General features: G+C 35.9%; 1 protein-coding gene across 1 annotated transcript; it reads left to right on the plus strand.

The window, feature by feature from the left end:
- Positions 1-2577: 2577 nt before the first annotated feature.
- Positions 2578-6638, plus strand: LOC103961765 (cinnamoyl-CoA reductase 1). Its single transcript, XM_048574941.1, has 5 exons — positions 2578-2812; positions 2939-3111; positions 5340-5685; positions 5819-6014; positions 6154-6638. Exons 1-5 carry the CDS (start codon positions 2683-2685, stop codon positions 6287-6289), a joined length of 981 nt encoding a protein of 326 aa, XP_048430898.1. The 5' UTR covers positions 2578-2682; the 3' UTR covers positions 6290-6638.
- The last annotated feature ends 12847 nt before the right edge of the window (positions 6639-19485 follow it).

A 19485-nucleotide genomic window follows, 5' to 3' on the forward strand; every position in this document is an offset into this window, starting at 1 on the left:
TTTCTCAGGTTCTCCCTTGGGGTCCCAGATTAGGTGTTTATTGTTTGGAGTTGCTTGAAGGTGTGGAATAATATTCACTCGCATCGGGCATCTTATAAAACAAACTAAAATTTATATCAAATGGTTTCATTTTTAATTGCGTTAGTGACAACCCCCTCACTTATTGGATTGGACAAATGAATAAGTTTGAGATAGTATTAGTGTTTATTGAATTCCACAAGTGATTAAGTTTGAGACAATATTAATGTGATTTATAGTGGACTGGTGGCTCCACTCTCAAAATTTTTAACATAAGGGTCATTGTCTAGCACTTACTATGCTTAGCTCATCACGTCCTCGTTCATGTCTAATTAATTAGATGACAATACACCAATGAATAAGAGTCTCTTATTTAGTGAAATTAGTTTTCTAATTATGTTTTAATAGTGATGGTGATCCGGTGATCCGGCAAAATACTTTGGACAGAATTTCAATTAGAATCTTCCGTTGATGTTAATGTTAAACAATAATACGTAAATGACGACAAAGATATACCAACTGGCTATAGCCGGAGACAAAAGCTCGTTACCTATCATTTTTTGACACCGTCATGGACCTATCATTAGTTTTGCAGTTATTTGTGTTTTCTAGTTGGGGTTTATTGAAAAATTGCTTGATTGATTAGGGGTTTAACAAGTCAAATTTGGAGATTGGTAGGGTAACGCTTTCTTGTGAGATTGTGTCACAACGGTAGTCCGGAAAATGATTTCAACATTTATTTTTTCCTGTTGCATTCTTCTATTTATTTGTGTTTTTTAATTCTCGTTTAATTAATTAGTCATAGATAACTATGAGTTTATGTAGACGTGAAAATTTGAATGGGACCATGAAGTATCTATATGGTGCAGTATATATCTTGACATTTCAATGTTTTAGGTGGTAGGCTTTATAAAATGTAATCAGAGTCATGCAAGTGACAAACATTGACTTTGTGATTGCCGAAAAAGTGATGTACTTAGTAAATGGATACAACAAGCAAGTGAAAGGCAATCTTGACTCGTTTTGTGGACGGTGGAAATCTTAGCTTGCAAACCGAGTGTCAACACAATATGGCAAAAGTTTTAAATATATATTTTCTGTTTTATTCTAACTAGGTTATGTGCATGTGCAAATGTGTATTTGATTGAACGTTTATCTACCAAAAAAATTTAGTCACTAGAGAGAAAAACAAAGAAAAAAACTCATCGCCTTGTATCCTAAAGCCAAAGGCAAGGGTCGTTGGTAATCCCTCTTGGTCCCTTCCATTTATTTCCCATGTTTCTTCCATCTTCTAATCATCTTTGTCTCTTATTTGATGTAGTGTATGGGAATAAATGGCTGGTTGGGTCTTCTCATTTATCAATGCCATTGTTTTTCATCTCTTTTTATTGAGTTGCCCAGTAACTGTTCTAATATTAACTATTTATCCAACCAATGCTTTATAATCTTCCTATGTATCGGACTCCATATGTATCTTTAAAGAAGTTATTTAGTGAATTTTAAAAATTATATCTAAGAAGTGAGTCATTTTCTCCTCTGAAAAGCGTTTGACTTGGTCTTGTCGAGCGAATGTGATTAATTAGCGATGTCGAGCAAGTGGTCGCCCATCGCGGATATTATGTCAAATTGAAGCCTGTGGAGAATGAAGCAATATTCATACCTTTGTTGGAGTGTAGATATGACTGGAAAACCTTGAATTCATCAGTAAAGTCATGGATCGGCGAAAAGGGTGTACCTTGTCGTGTCTTTAATAGAGTTCGAACGTCAAATCTAAAGCTCGGAGTTTGTAGCCCAAATTGAGGTTACTGTAGTGGAGGCAGTCGTCGACGTTGAGGTGAACGAAGAAGGGAGATCGTCGGCGTCAAAGTCTCGGAATTCTTAGGACTCGATCCACCACGAATGAGAGAGAAATGACCATGCGGACGAGAGGAGTCTATCCCATATGGTGGCTGAGATCATCGTCGACAAAATTCACTGGAATTGGCGTATGAAAGTTTGTGCAGAAACAGTCAAAATCAAAAGAGATTCTGAGGCAACCAAGTCGACCTGCGTAGCCGTTTTCTAAAACGAGAAGGGCTCCATTCCTAAATCTGGGACCTTCCATACATAGGGGTCCAAAAGATAAAATTACCCCTTTCTTTGTTTCCTTATTTCTCCTTTGTTAACATTCCAACTCGCGATCGTTTTTTGTCCACACGTTCGTGGAATTGAGTTCTATTCGAAAACACTAAAAGTGACTAAAAGAACCTTATAGATTTTTAATGACTAATTACGAAAAGAAAGTGAATTTGCGTAAATACATAAAATTAGATAGTGACATATGGAAAGGGGATTTCACACCTTCATTATTACCATGGAAAATTCAGCAAGTTGCACTGTTGTAGCATTCAATATTGCTTTGGAAAATTCAGCAAGTTGTTATAAGAAATAACTTCGTGGCATCACCTACATCACTATTTCACCAATAAACATTCACCACGTGGGCATTCATCTTTTGTCAAAACATATACATAAGACTCCCCCCTCCCCCACTTTTCCCACCGCATATATATATATATATATAGATAGAGAGATCAATCATAAGAGAGGTGGGACTGAGAGGAGTAAGGGAATTAGCTAGGTTGAATATATAACTTGGTAAGAAGATATACAGCAAGTAAAGAGATGGCGGGTGAGGCGGCTGATCAGAAAGAAAAAGTATGCGTGACTGGAGCTGGAGGATTTACTGCCTCTTGGGTCGTCAACCTCCTTCTCTCCAGGGACTATGTTGTTCATGGAACTGTCAGGCAACCAGGTCAGTCACTCCCATCACTCATCGTATATATAGTATAATATTAATTGTATATTTTCAGTGAGAAGATTGGACCGAATTGAGAAATAAATAAATAAATAAATAAATAAATATTGCGCGCGCATGCAGGAGACATCAAGTATGCTCACTTGAACAAGCTTGAGAAAGCATCAGTGAACCTCAAACTGTTCAAGGCAGATTTGTTGGACTACGACTCTCTTCGTTTGGCCATTGAAGGTTGCAGCGGAGTCTTCCATGTTGCCAGCCCTGTACCCAATTCTCTTAATGATTCAGACCCTGAGGCAAGAATCTTCCAGATTATGTTATCTTAATTAATTGAGTTATGCGGGTAAATTAAATTTGTAAACTAAATTTGCAAACTAAGTGATGTATTGCTAATAAGAAAAAACATGTTAATCAAAACTTAACTAATAATTTAATTGTCAACTTTTGTCATTTAGCTTATAAAATTTAATCTACACATTTAATCTTTCTAACATTACTCTAATTAATTAATACGTGCCTCACTCAACTTATACACATTTAATCTTTCTAACATTACTCTAATTAATTAATAAGTGCCTCACTCAACTTAATTTAGTTAACTATAATTGTTAAATTCGACCTGTTGCTTTGATTCATTAATGAATCCCATATTTGAAAACATATTTTGAAAAAAAAAAAAATTGAAATTTGAAGGTCAAATTTTGAACACAAAATTTAAATTTGAATGCTTATGTGGCATATTGATATTTTTATAAATTTTGTTCTCCAACCAATATGTCAAATTTAAATTATTATTTATTACATTATTTACTTTTTATAGTTGTGATCAGTGGCGGATTTAGAATTTTAAACCCGAAGGGTCCCAATAACAAAGGTAAAAAAAATTATAGATTAAAATAACATTTAAACGTTAAATTATAATACATTTTATTGATGAATCATACGTAAAACAACATTACAAGCTATAAAATCTAATTCAAGCATCTACGACCAAGTTTCGTAGTCTAAAAATGTTCCATTTGCAAATATACTCTTTGAACCTCATCTTGAATATTAGGAGGATAATCCTTCATTCGAATTCTTTTTCTAGGGTCTCTCTCAAGATTATTCAAATGAATATCACACTCATTTGTCTTGAACTTGAACTACCCAAACAAATAGATTGTGATATTGGTTTTGGCTTGAAATTTTTTTCCATATTTCTTACCTATACACTACATATTAATAAAAAAAAAAAAACACAAAAACATATACTAATTAATCAATAAACAAAATTCCAATAATTAAATGAGTATACAAAAATAAAATATATCAATAATCATATCAATAATAGATTATAAAATCTCCATCAATATATAATATAATTTAGTTGAGATTAGATTAGAATACCAAAAATTCTTATTTGAATTTTGAACCAAATGGTGGTGTTGTGGAGATTTAAAACAAATTGAGATATGATATAATAGTAAAATTAAAAAATATGAGATTGGGTGGGATTTAGGATTATGAGAATTGGGAAATTATGGATTGGATATGTGAAAATTGGGGGTTTCAGGTTTTGGATGGGGGAAGGGATGGTAAGGTATGTGGATTCAGGAAGAGTGACGGAGGCCTTGGGGAATTAAACAAAATGGAAGCAAACGGCAATGTTTTGGGCTAAGGTTGAAATGGGCAAATTTTCTTTCTTCCTCTGCGCGGTCTTCTTCCCCATCATGACGCCGTTGCTGCAACTGCACAGAGTTCGTCCGAGTACGAGGGGTCCCGAAAAATTTCAAGCAACGATTTAGGCGTCTTCGAGGGGTCCTGGGACCTTCCAGGTTCCTCTGTGGATCCGCTACTAGTTGTGATTAGTATTTTAAAACAAAAGATAACTATTAAAATTATAAAAAGTATTTATTAATTACTAAAAATAGATTTGAAGCTGCTGTCAAATTTGATAGCAACTTCCTCTGCTGCCTTTCCATGTTATGCCACATGACACTTCGGTTGGAAAACACTAATGATGTCTTTTATAACTGTTATTACTGATATGGACTTTTTGACATCTCCTTTGGAGATGCTCTAATGCTTGTGCACCCTTTTTGAAGGAACATAATTATCTCTACACTTATAATTAGCATATTTTACTTTACAAAAATCATAACTGGAATCATTTATTCCCTTTATATAATCTAAATATCATATCCACAAAAAATCATTAAATGTGAAGGTCTTCTAGTCATTGCCATGCATCAATCAAAATAACTGTTCATCATGAAGATGCTACTTGTTATCAAAACCGTCGATTGGTTTAACATGTATGAATGGCTAAAAGACATTTAAATTGAATGATTTTTAGAGAATGATAAATAAAATGAACGGTTCCAATTTTGATGTTCATACGATGAAAATACCTTAATTGTAATTTTTTTTTTGGGGGGGGTGGTTGAGAGGGAAGGAAGTTCTCTTACGAGAGGAACACAAACATTATCCCTTCAGTTTTGAGTAAAAAGCTGAAATTGTAGAATAAATGAATGTGTTGCAGGAGTTTCTTGAACCAGCAATAAAGGGAACGCTGAATGTACTCAAGGCTTGCAAAAAGGCCAAAGTGAAGAGAGTTGTAGTTGTGTCGTCCATAGCCGCCGTCGTTATGAACCCGGAGTGGCCTAAGGATCAAGTCAAGGACGAGACTTGTTGGTCCGTTCCCGAATATATAAAAACAACCAAGAAATGGTACTATCTTTCGAAAACAGAAGCAGAACGCGAGGCACTGGAGTTTGGAAAAAGAAATGGACTTGAGGTTGTGACTGTTTGTCCTTCTATCATTTTGGGGCCAATTTTGCAATCCACTCTCAATTCCAGTAGCTCTCTCATTGTTGCGACTATAATTGGTATCTCTGTGCATATTCATATATTAAGATTACTAGGTACAAGACATGTTTCTTGTTTGTGCAATATTAATGTACTATTGTGTGTGTGTGTGTGTGTGTGCACGCACGTGCGCAACTCTGTACGAATGTGTAGGTGGTCTTGAGTCCTTGGGATGCAATTACTGGACGTTCGTGGATGTTCGTGATTTAGCTGACGCGCTGCTTCTTGCATACAACAAGCCTGAGGCTGCAGGAGAAAGATACTTATGCAATTCACACTCAATTGGCATACGAGATGTGGTGGAGAAATACTTAAGGCCTACATATCCCTACTACAAGTACCCCAAGAAGTAAGTTAATCAATTAGATCAGTCCTTCAATAATTAATTATGGTCTTTTTTTTTTCAATTCATCCTTCTGTTTGCTTGTGTACCTTAACGATTGATCCATATTCATGTTATTAAGATATGTTACCGGTTGTATTGGCAGCCTTACCTATGCAGAGGAAGAAGTTCAACACCTTAGTTCCGAAAAATTGCAGAAGTTGGGTTGGACTTTCCGGCCAGTTGAGGAAACGCTTAATGATTCTATTGAAAGCTACCGGAAGGCTGGAATCGTGGGTTAGGAAAAGTTGACAGACTATTGTATGTGTACTGTATTTTACTCCCTAGCTAGCTAACTAGCTACTCTTAGACTTTTAGTATTCAGCCTGCTTTGCACAATCACAAACAAAATAATAGTTCTGCTTAGTAAGTATGAAAAGCAGCAGTGTTTGCTACTGGCTACGCTTATGCTTCATATAGGTAGAAAGTTACGTTATGCTCTCGTCTTGATTCCTACCCTATATGTTTGGGCCGTTTTAAATTCCGTCCGGATCTAACACCTGCGAGCCTTGCACGATGGGGGGTTTTCGGCTCAAGTGTGAATTAGGCTTATTTCTAGCTAAATCTCTATAGTATTTAATTTTAATCTTACTTTGTTTCTTGTGAGAATGTAAAGGTAAAAAAGTTTTACATTGGTGACAGGAAAAACCTTGCAAGAGCTTATAAGAGGTTGAGCTACTCTCCATATTACCAATTGGTTTTATGGTAAAACCTCAACTTTCTTCATGGTATCAAAGCAGGTTGACCCACATTTAAAGCCCAATGGCTACATGTGCTCCACGTCACCCAATTCGTTTTATCCACGTATTTGGCTTGAAAATTCGCCACACATAAGGGGGCGTGTGACAATGTGAAGGTAAAAGAGTTTTGCATTGGTGAAAGGAGAAGCCTTGCAAAAGTTTATAAGAGGTTGTGTTAGTTTCCATATTGTTGATTGATTTTATGGTGGAACCTCAATTTTTTTCACCTCCTATAACTCAAAGTCTTTATTTTACTCTTTGAAACTCAAAATTTGCTCTATTTTGCCCTTGAAACTCGATAGTGATCTCATTTTGCATTCTTAAACTCAAAAGTCGTCATTTTATTTACTTGTTCCACATTCCCTTAATTATGTTAATTCATTATGTGGGTTTGATTTGTATCCACCAAACTAATCATTTTTTCCCCATCTTTGCGTCTCAAGCACAGTAACCTAAAAAATTCTAATTCTTCTTTTTTTAAACTTTATATTTTATGATTGTTGAATGTTAATGCATTTATAATCAAATTCATTGGTACATGTGGCATAATTATATTGGGTGGTGGGTCTCCACATATGTACCAAATAGTGACTTTTTGGTTTTAGGAAAAAAAGATAGTTTACAAATCAAAGTGAAAAGATTTTGATTTTTAAAAAGTAAAATAATGATTTTTAAGTTATCAGGCAAAGTAAAATTGAAATAAGCATGAGAAGTACTTCATTAGGCATAGACCATGTTTTCGTGGTCTAGTGTGTGTATTCAACTCCTTTTGAGATTGACCTTCAAAATCATATCCTGCAGATATTTCATAATCATGACAGACTATTTTCGAAGAATTAGGATCCTTTCCTAATTTAAGGATGAGGATTCTCATGACCAAGAGATATGGACCGTTGGAGATATTTCATAATCATGACAGACTATTTTCGAAGGATTAGGATCTTTTCCTAATTTAAGGATGAGGATCCTCATGACCAAGAGATATGGACCGTTGGATAAAAATCCAACGGTTATAATTATTATAACCTTAAAGAGATCCCCCTGTTTGTAGCCGTTAGATAAAAATTCAACGGCCCACATCCCTTGGTCATGAGGATCCTCATCCTTAAATTAGGAGAGGATCCTGTCCATTTTCGAAACTAAAATTGAAATTCACTCTGTAATGGTCAAATCATGTTTTTCGATAGTCCTATGCAATGATAAAAAAAAAAAAAAAAAAAAAATCTATTGAATATCATCTCGTTCTTGAACTTTTGCTCTTAGTTTTATTCAGTATTTTCATTTTGGTGGAGATTTAGAATGACGCAAATACATTTAGCGTGGTGATATCATCTAGCTGCAACACTGCATTGGTAAAGTTATTTTAGTGGGATTGTATCACTTCATGTGTGTTTTACCGTATTTATTTCTTTAATCTTCCAGAATTGGTATTGTCTTTCGAAAACTGAAGGCGAATTGTGGCCCTGGAGTAGGCAAGAAGAAATGGGCTTGACTTGTTAACCGTTTGTCCTACACTTGTTTTTGGACCAATGCCGCAGTACACTGTAAATGTAAGTACCTTGGTCCTAATCAAGCTTTTGAAGGGTACTTAGTTTTTTTTTTGGTAAAAAAAGGGTACTTAGTTTTGATATATAGTAATGTTAGGGAGATTAAAATTTTTAAACTAAATGATGTATTACCAATAAGAAACAAACACGTTAATCTATACTTAATTAATAATCCAATTATCTACAACTACATCATTTAGTTTATAAATTTGATTTTAAAATTTTGATTTTCCTAGCATTACTCTTTGATATTACCACATGACGCTTATTTAAATCATTTTCTTTAAAATCTAGGGCTCTTCACAAAAATAAGCCCCTATGGAACCCCATTTTACCACGACCAAAAAAAAGAACTCCATTTCACAGTTAAAAAACCACTTAAACTTGGTAGGTCACGGATTTGTTTTTCTACAGTTTGATTTTTGAAATGTTTCTTACTACCATTAACCATTACGGGCGCTACCCTAATTATGTATAGGATCTAATTATGTTTAGATATATAGGTAGGTGGTGTTGTAAACTCTGTTGAAGATATATGACTATTGCTACATCATTTGACACATCATCACATTTAGATAGGAATGCCACATCAACTATTGTAGTCCGTTAGTTTGTTAAAAGTTAGTTACATTGATTGCTTAGCTGACAAGCTACATTCGACTGCTATATAAGCTTGTATTGATAGGGGTGGGTTTGGTTCCGTTCGGTTCGATTTTTGGCCGAAACCAGAAACCAAACCGAAGTTACTGTACGGTTCGATTTTTTTTGGTTTGGTGTTTTTTGGTTTCGGTTTTTTCGGTTTGGTTTCAATCTAGTTCAGTTTCTTTCATATGTTTTTTTTGCTTTTTATTTTTTTTTATAAATATGGATATTGGTAAACTAGCCTAAAAAAGGACCTACCAAACTAGCCCAAAAGACCCGACAAACAGTAAGGGCCCAAGCCATAAAATACAACAAAAGAAAACCTAGGCTTCCATTGCAACACCCGCCGCTGAGCATCCTTACTAGCATAAACCCTCGCCACCAACCAACCGACGCCTCGCCGATTGCAACATCCAGCCATGAGCACTTGTCCGAACACAACCAAACAGACGAGAACCAAGAACAAAGTAAAGGAAGGCCATGGGATTCCACGACAACCAACATAGGACTCCACAAAGACAAATCAAAGAACAACATCAGCCAATTTTCCTTCAAAAATTCACAAACTGAAAATCCAAACAAACATCATCAAAATTTTTTAGATGATCAAGAAACACAAAAACAAAAAGAAAGATTGATTAAACAATTATATGAAAATCCAAACGGGAGCTTTCTCAATTGATCTACATAATTCACCTGTTCAACCACCTCTGAGTGGCTTCTCTGTGGTTTACAAGAGCGCGAATGTAATAGATAAAATAAATTTACAAATTTGCAGAGGGTAACGATTCCGAACCCAATCATTCAATCACAAATGAAACAAATTTACAAGATTGAGAACAAAATCGATGAAATTGATATAACGAGAGCATCATTTTCGAACCTGAACTTCTTGAATCAGGTATCGCAACGGTGACCCACCTGAAAATGATGAACGGATTGCTGCAAATCCTTGTATAAATCGCTTGCAGTTGCAGACATTCGAGCATTCAAAGAAGAAATCATTAGAGCTATAAGAATTCGACGGTGGGAGAGAGAGAGAGAGAGAGAAAGGTTGAGAAGTTAGAGAACTATGAGAGTAAATGGGTGGACGGCTAGGGTTTTGTGTTGAAAAATCTTATAAAGAATTAAAGATCCAAGATTAGTATAAATATTTTACTAATATGATTATAGCAACACAAAGCTTGTTGTCAAGTTGGCTGAAACAAACACTCTCAACCAGGAGGTAAGGGGTTCAAAACCTCTAACCTTTAGATTTTGAGTATTTGTATATGATTTATATAATTAATATATTAAATAAATAATTAAAAAATTGGTTCGGTTCGGTCTGGTTTCTAGACCACCAAAACCAAAATCGAACCAACCTATTTCGGTTCAGTTCGGTTTGGTGTTCGGCTCGGTTTTTTTTTATTTTCGGTTTTTTAAACCCACCCCTATGTTTTGAATCATTGTGGGATGATTTTTTCCATCTCTCTAAGAAATAACAAGGTCTACATTCTCTTGATTTTTATTCTATATTTCTTCTAATATAGTTCTTATATTTTTTTTTTGCAAAACATTCATCTGTGTATACATTGATGAATGTTATCATGGTATCTTCGCCATTGGTTTGGATCTTTTGGTACTTATTTCCGATGTGCTGTGATGATTCGATTGCTGTGAAGATTTCTGGTGATTGAATGATTAAAGGTCTTTTTGAGTCGGGTGATCAGAATTGGAGTTTACCAGGTGTTGCTTTTCTTTTTGCACTCATTTTGTTTGTATAATTATGGCAACGAAGAATTTTCTGTGAAAAAAAAAATTTGAATTTGAAGGCCGATAGCCATTTCTTGATTTTGAACTATGAATATGAAGGCCGATAGCCAGTTCTTGATTGTATAACTAATGAAGTATCTCTATCAAAGCATAAAGGTTGATAGCCATTGCTTTTTTAATTGATTGTTGAATTTTTCACAAGAACAAGGCTGAAGCTAGTAGTGTGTGTTCTTGAAATTGTTGTGGTTCTTGAATATTGTTCAAGAAGTTGGTTTTGTTATTTGCTTCAGATTGCTTGTGATTACAATACTGTAAAGATATAACATTAGTACTGTGAAAATTGAGAGTCTTCTGGGCATGATCACTGTGAAATTGAGAGAAGATAATTTTGTCAAATATGATTATCAGTTTCAGTCAGTTCTTAAGGGCTATGATTTCTTTGATTTCTGTAATGGTGAACCTCAGTGTCCTCTAAAGTATGTCATTAATACTGAGACTGGTGTAACTAAAGAAATCACTACTACTTATAAAGATTGGGTTAATACAGATGTGTCCTTATTGAGTTTGCTTATTGCTACACTTTTGGGTGATGCTAGGGATTATGTCATTGGATGCAAAACCTCTCGAGAAGCTTGGAAATGTTTACAAGAAAGATATGCTTATGTATCAGTTGTCAGGGTTAATCAACTCAAGACTGAATTCCATACTGCACAACAACGTGCTAATTATGTTGATAAGTACTTAGACTAAAAGGTATCGAAGATCAATTGGTTGCTGCATGAGAGAAAATAACTGAGAATGACTTGGTTATTGCTGCTTTATCTGGGTTACCCCGAGAATTTGGGATGATCAAGACAGTAATCCTAGCCAAGAAAACTCCAATTTCAATGAAAGATTTTAGAGCTCAACTTCTTGATGCTGAAAGAAGTATTGAATCCAAAATTACAACTTTGTCAAATTCAATGTCAACCATGTATGTTCAGGGGAATAGTTCTAATACACAGAGATCTCAGAGAGTTGATCAAGGCTATGAACAAGGGGAAAGTTCTAATGCACAGAGGTCTTAAGGGGGCAATAATTACAATGGTGGAAATAACAACAGAAGGTATAATTTCAATAATAATCGAAGATTTTCTGGTGGATACAATGGTGGAAACAATAACTACAGGTCATACTCTAACTTTGGAAACAATGGGAAAGGTGTTCAAAATAGAGGTTCTCAAGGTTCTTTCTTTGGAAATGGGAGTAAACAAGGAAATACTTGGAATGGTAATACCAACTACAAGAATGCTATATCTCTTTAGTGTCAAATTTGCTCTAGAAGAGGGCATACAACACCAAATTATTTTCATAGAGCTGATAATAGTCAATCATCTGGTGGTTTCTTGGTCTGTCAAATTTGTGGAAAAAGAGGACATAGGGCTTTAGAATGCTTTCATAGGAATAATTTATCATATCAAGGAAGTGCACCCCTAACATCCTTGCTGGTATGGCTGCCCAAGGTTCAACTGACACAAGTGAAGATCCAAATATCCATGATTTTTCAGCTGCTGGTACATGGGTAGTTGACATAGGTGCAACTTACCATATGACATCAAATGTAGATGTCTTGAATCAAATTACTCCTTATAATGGTGATGCCAAAATTATTGTTGGTAATGGAGAAGGTTTGCATGTTCAGAATATTGGTTCTTCTCTTATTAAAACTCAACAAAAGTCATTAATTCTACATAATGTGTTATATGTGCCAAGAATTACAATGAACCTATTATCTGTTGAGAAATTATGCAGAGATAATGGTTGCTGGTTTGTATGTGATGATTTGATTTTTTTTTTTTTTATATAAGACAAGGCAGCTCGAACGATTGTGTGCCAAGGAAAGAGTGATGATGGGGAGCTATTCAAGATGCCAATAACAGTGTTTTCAAGGTCAAGAGCTATAAGTTTTGGAAGGTGTGCTTGTTGGAAAGAAAATAAAGACTGCAGTTTGTCATAAAAGGTTGGGTCATCCATCTGAAGAGGTTCTTAGTATCATATTGAATAATGCTGAAGTATCAACTAGTATACATTTGTGTCCATCTATATGTACTGCTTGTATTCAAGGTAAAATGAATAAATTGCCATTTCATGTAAGACAAAATAGGTCAAATGTTATGTTTGAAAGGATACACTCAGATGTATGGGGCCATTCACCATAAAAGTCTATAAAGGGTTATAGGTACTACATAAGCTTTGTTGATGATTGCTCTCGATTTGTATGGATTTTTCCAATGGTTAATAAATCAGATTCTTTTACAATCTTTACCAAGTTCCATGCCTTGACTGAGAATCAATTCAATATTTCAATTAAATATCTTCAATCAGATGGTGGGGGAGAGTATATGAGCAATGCGTTTAGACAGTTTTTGGAGATTAAAGGGATTATACATCAGGTTTGTTATCCTTATACACCCCAGAAAAATGGTCTTGCTAAAAGGAAGCATATGCATTTGGTTGAGATAGTTATTAGTTTGTTATTAGATGCATAACTGTCTCTAGTATTTTGGTATCATGCATGTTCTCATGCTGCATTTTTAATCAACAGAATGCCATGTAGAAATTTAAATATGCAGTCTCCTTATCATGTCGCGTTCGATGGTATACCTGAGATTAAGCATCTTAAAGTTTTTGGTACTGCGATATATCCATTACTAAGGCCATTTAACAAGAATAAACTAGAGCCAAGATCAACTCAATGTGTATTTCTTGGTTTTGCTCATGGTTACAAGGGAGTCATTTGTTATGATATCAAGACCAAAAAGTTCATTTTGTCAAGGCATGTAATACATGATGAAGATATATATCCATTCAGACAACTTCAAAAACATAAGGATCATTTAATTGTTCACAGGTCTTATCAATCACCTGTTTTGGTTCAATTACAAGTTCTAAGAGAAAGAGTTATTGTCTGTTACACAATTACATAATGATTCTCAAGCAGTTAGCTCTAAGAATATATCAGAGAATGATATTGGTTCAAATCCAAGTATTCACAGTATTCATGGAAATGGTGAAAGTGCGAATTTGGTTGATACCTTAAATGTTTTAAGTATCAACAGTTCACAGAGATTTCCAATCAGTGACAGGGATGTAAATTCAATTGATAGCACCCCTTTACATGAGTCTCCAAGCTCTTCAGATCATCACCCTCCTACAAATCATCATTCTGGTACACAATCATTGTTGTCTATCCACTCAGATTCTTAACTTGAGGTAATTCTTCCAAATTTATCTCAATCTGATCTGATTCCACATATTGTACCATATACTCATTCAATGGTTACTAGATTGAAAAATGGTACAATTGAGAGAAGAAATTATGTTGCTTTGTTAGCACATTGTCTTGAACTTCATTCACTTCAAATCATTGAAGAAGAATTTTTCACTGGAGGTTACTCTTTTATATCTGAGATGACTGATGCATTAGAACCTGCAACATTTAGAAAAGCTGCCACTATACCTGTAACATCCCACATCGACCAACGGAGAGGGGGCGATGTGCCTTGTATGTACATGTCCACCTTCATATAGCACGAGGCGTTTTGGGAACTCACTAGCTTCGGATTCCATCGGAACTTCGAAGTTAAACGAGTTTGGACGAGAGCAATCTTAGGGTGGGTGACCTACTGGGAAGTTGCTCGTGAGATCCCATAAAAAAACCGTAAGGGCGTGGCCGGGGCCCAAATCGGATAATATCATGTTACGACAGAGTCGGGACTGGGATGTGACAGAATGGTATCAGGGCCACTCTGCCGTGTGGTGCGAGTGTACCAACAAGGACGTTGGGCCCCTAAGGGGGGTGGATTGTAACATCCCACATTGACCAACGGAGAGAGGGTGATGTGCCTTATATGTACATGCCTACGTCCTATAACACGAGGCCTTTTGGGAGTTCATTAGCTTTGGGTTCCATCGGAACTCCGAAATTAAGCGAGTTTGGGCAAAAGCAATCCCAAGATGGGTGACCCACTGGGAAGTTCTCATGCGAGTTCTCAGAAACAAAATCGTGATGGTGTGGCCAGGGCCCAAAGTGGACAATATTGTGCTATGGCGGAGCCCAGACTCGGAAGTTCTCTTTTGAGTTCCCAAAAACAAAACCGTGAAGGCGTGGCCCAAAGTGGACAATATTATGCTACGACGGAGTCGAGATGGGTGACCCACTAGGAAGTTGCTCATGAGTTCCCAGAAACAAAACCGTGAGGACGTGGCCCAAAATGGACAATATCGTGCTACAGTGGAGTCAAGACAGGGATGTGACAATACCACAATGGAAAAAGGCCACATGAGGAGTATGATTCACTTAGAGCATAAGGGACTTGGGTATTAGTCTTACCTCCTAAAGATAGAGCAATTATAGGAAGCAAATGGGTGTACAAAGTGAAGAAAAATCCAGATGGTAGTGTTTCAAGGTATAAAGCAAGGCTTGTAGTCCAAGGTTTTTCTCAAGAACATGGGATTGACTACTTGGACACCTTTAGTCCTGTTGTGAGGCATACCACTATCAAAATTATTCTAGTTCTAGCTACCATTAATCATTGGAATCTCAGACAATTAGACATAAAGAATGCTTTTTTACATGGAGATTTATAAGAAGATGTCTACACAAAGCAACCACAAGGGTTTGTTGATCCATCTTACCCTTCTTATGTTTGCAAATTGGTCAAGCATTATATGGCTTGAAACAGGCCCCAAGGCTTGGAATTCAAAGTTTCCAAGCTATTTGGCAGTTTTGGGATTTCATACATCAACTTCTGATACAAGTTTGTTTGTAAAGAAGGATGAATTCGATATCATCATGTTACTATATGTTGATAATATAATCTTAACTAGTTCCAATCCTATGAAGATACAAAAGGTGGTTCAAAAGCTCTTTGAGGTATCTGAGTTAAAAGACATGGGTCAGCTTACTTATTTTTTGGGCTTACAGGTTCAATATAAAGATACTGGAGATACTTTTGTTAATCAATCTAAGTACATTAAGGATTTGGTTCAAAAAATAGGAATGGACTCATGTAAACCTGCAAACACTCATTGTAAACCTCATCATCAAATGCTTCATTTAGAAGGACAAGTTTTGATAGACCCAACCACCTATAGAAACATTGTGGGTTCCTTACAACATTTGACCTTTATTAGGCCAGATATTGCCTTTGCAGTGAATACATTATGTCAGTTTATGACTTCACCAACTGATATCCATTTTGGAGCTGTCAAGAGAATTATTCGATATCTTTAAGGAACCATAAACACTGGTATTGCTTTTCTGCAAATACAGTTACAAAGCTTAATGCTTTTTTAGATTTTGATTGGGCTGCAGATTTGAATACTTGAAGATCAATTACTGGTTATGTGGTTTATTTAGGGAATAATCCAATCTCTTGGTAGTCTAAGAAATAAAACTCAGTGTCAAGGAGCTCTATTGACGCTAAATATAAAGCCTTAGCACATACTGCAAAAGGTATAACTTGGGTACGAAATATATTGAAGGACTTAGGAGTGTTCTTAGATGCTCCACCAACAATTCATTGTGACAATATGTTTGCCATTGCATTAAGTGCAAATCTAGTTTTTCATTCAAGGATAAAACATCTTGACACAAATTACCATTTTGTATGGGGGAGAGTGCAACAAGGGATTTGGAGGTTTTATACATTCCAATTGAAGACCAAACTGCAGATGACCTCATTAACAGTCCCTCATTTGTTAAGCATTGTTACAATCTCAAACTGGAAAATCCCAGTTGAGATTGTGGGGGGACGTTGATGATATATGATTACTGCCACATCATTTGACACATCATCATAGTTAGATAGGAATACCACATTAGCTATTGTAGTCTGTTAGTTTGTTAAAAGTTAGCTACATTGATAGCTTAGCTAACAAGTTACATTCTGTTGCTATATAAGCTTGTATTGAATCATTGTGGGATGATCTTTTCCATCTCTCTAAGAAATAACAAAGTCTGCATTCTCTTGATTCTCTCTCTACATTTATTCTAATATAGTTCTTATATTTTTTTGCAAAACATTCATCTGTGTATACCTTGATGAATGTTATCAAACTCATCTTATGGTAATTGTCTATTGTGGTGTTTATGCATTTGGCTCCATTTTGATCTCTACAACACAGGATCCAGGTTTATCCTCCATTCATGATCTTTGGGATTTATATTAACTGGTTTAGTATCGTCTCCTCGCAGAAGGGTATGAGTCACTGGAAAACAAGCTATGAATGAGAGTTGACGTGCTGGATGTAGCTGAAGCAGTCCTTATGGTGTATGAGAAACCTGAGGCTAAATAAAGATACATATGCACCGCTCACATCAAGGCAAGAGATCTGGTTGAAGAACTGAGGATCATTTATACTAATAAGTAAGGTTTCTCTTCAATCTATACTTGGTAACTAGAATGGAGAGATTTTCAAATTAATTATGTATATAGCGTTTATCGATCATCGATGTCATCCAATGCAAAATCAAGTAGAATAGACAGGGGATTCTTGTTGTAATGGTTTTCAGTTTAAACTAATTTTATGATTTTGGATTTGTATGAAAAACAACCAAGGTTGAGCTAGGAGAAACTTCAAAGGCTGGGTTTAAGTTTTCGACCATTGAAAGAGACACTCACTTACTCAGTTGAAAGCTATAAAGAGGCTGGACTACTCTGATGTTGAAAACATCTCAAAGCGTGCTTTATGTAGCTAACTACATTGTTTGAAGTTACACATCCCACGATCGAAGAGGAAAATTTGGCTTAATTTGTTTCAATGTTGAGCAGGTTGGTGGAGTCCAGACATATATGTTAGTTTTCTGTCTTATAGCTACTGCCTGGTGGTAGTTACCAAATAATATTTTGTCTTTTTGCGTTTGTTAGAGAAAATAATGCTTTGCTTTGGCCTTTATGTTTTTATTCATTTGATTTGTTCGAATGGGAATAAGCTATTGAGGGATATTTCTCAGGTTCTAGAATATGCATCTTTTGGGGTCCTAGATTAGGTGTTTATTGTTTGGAGTTGCTTGAAGGTGTTGAATAAACTAAAAAGTCTCGCATTGGGCATCTTATGAAACTGTTGACCCTAAAAACTACCAAGCCTACGTGGCGCGTAGGCCGAGCAATTAATAAGCTAACTATGTCATTCGGTTGTGTGCGGGGTGTGCCAACTCGTTGGCCGAGCTCGGCCAAGGAGTAAAATGTGTTGATGTCGCATTGGGCGCGCTGTTGACTTCTTGATCTTGAGATTGCGGCCAAGGAAGAAACACATCTCGGCCTTCAGGTTCTAGAGCCTGAAGACAAGGCTGCTAGTTCTGGGAAGTTCAATATCAAATTCGGCTTTCAATGTGCCGAATGTAGTAACCTGTAACACCTCACTTCGCCGAGATGGCTAACGAGATGACCTCTGCTAATAAGGATTCGAAAATCCTTCTCGACCGAGACTTGGATAGATAACCAGTCAGCCTCAACACAGTGCTGTTTATCCTAACTGAAGGTGCTTCGAGAAAGGCTAATTCTATGGCAACAATGTTGTTTATCCAAACTGAAGATGCCGCCGGTTACATTCACAGTGCTGTTTATCCAAACTGAAGGTGTGTTGGCGGAAAAAGAAAAAAAAAATCTCAAGATGTTTGAGAGGTTTGTGCAGGGCAATTTGTGTGTTGAATTAGAAGGGGTTTGATTGTTGCACGGTGTCTCGTATTTATAGGGACGAGTGCGCGTTGTTTGATAAGCTCTAAGGCTGATTGAAGTTCCACCATCCTACTAAAACTCTTCCACCGTTCAAGTTTCGGTCGAATCCTACAATACCGGCCTTCTGAACTTAGTAAAAAATGTAACCAGATTCACATTTCACTCCACGTGTAGCCCTGTGCTTAAGCAAGATAAGCACTCATTTTATATTGATCAGAACGTAGACATTTAGCCAAAATGTCTTTCATCCATATCATTTCACTTCCAACCAAATGCAAACCATACATTATCAAAAAGTTCAACCTGACACCTCCTATTTCTGCATGCTGTCTTATCCTTAGATTTTGATAAGTAACATTTTCCGCGTTGATGAGGAACACAAACCAACCAAGCTGCACGATGCGTAACCACATAGAGTCCTTGTACAATGCAACTTCTTTTATTTATTTGACTTTCAAGCTGCAACTATAAGATAATTACCATTTTAATAAATTCCTAACAAAATGGTAAATATCAAACATGACCTCTTTCATCGAATGACTCAAAGTATACGGGCCGAGTCCGTACAAAATCATGGCCTCTTAATATTCAGAATCATCTGACGGTCTACAATTCTACACATTCAATAGCCTCGATTACTCGAGCCGATGACATAAATCGAGTATAAATAGAAACAAATCAAGATTTACATCAAATGGTTTCATTTTTAATTGCGCAAAGTTTTTAGTGATAAAATCTCCACACTTAATGGATTGCATAAGTAATTCAGTTTGAGATAGTATTAGTTTGAGATAGTATTAGTGTTTATTAGATTCCATAAGTGATTAAGTTTGAGACAGTATTAGTGTAATTAATAGTGGACCACTCACTTGACCCTCTAAAATCTTAACATAATAAGGGGTCATTGTCTAGCACCTACTAGTCTTAGCTCATCACGTCACATATACACCTCGATCATGTCTAATTAGGTGAAAGTACACCAATGAATAAGAGTCTCTTATTTAGTGAAATTAGTTTTCTAATTAGGTTTTAA

This window comes from the organism of the source record quoted next, unplaced genomic scaffold (genome assembly GCF_019419815.1).
Source record: "Pyrus x bretschneideri cultivar Hongxiangsu unplaced genomic scaffold, Pyrus_bretschneideri_v1 Contig76, whole genome shotgun sequence".
Classification (NCBI taxonomy): Eukaryota; Viridiplantae; Streptophyta; class Magnoliopsida; order Rosales; family Rosaceae; genus Pyrus; species Pyrus x bretschneideri.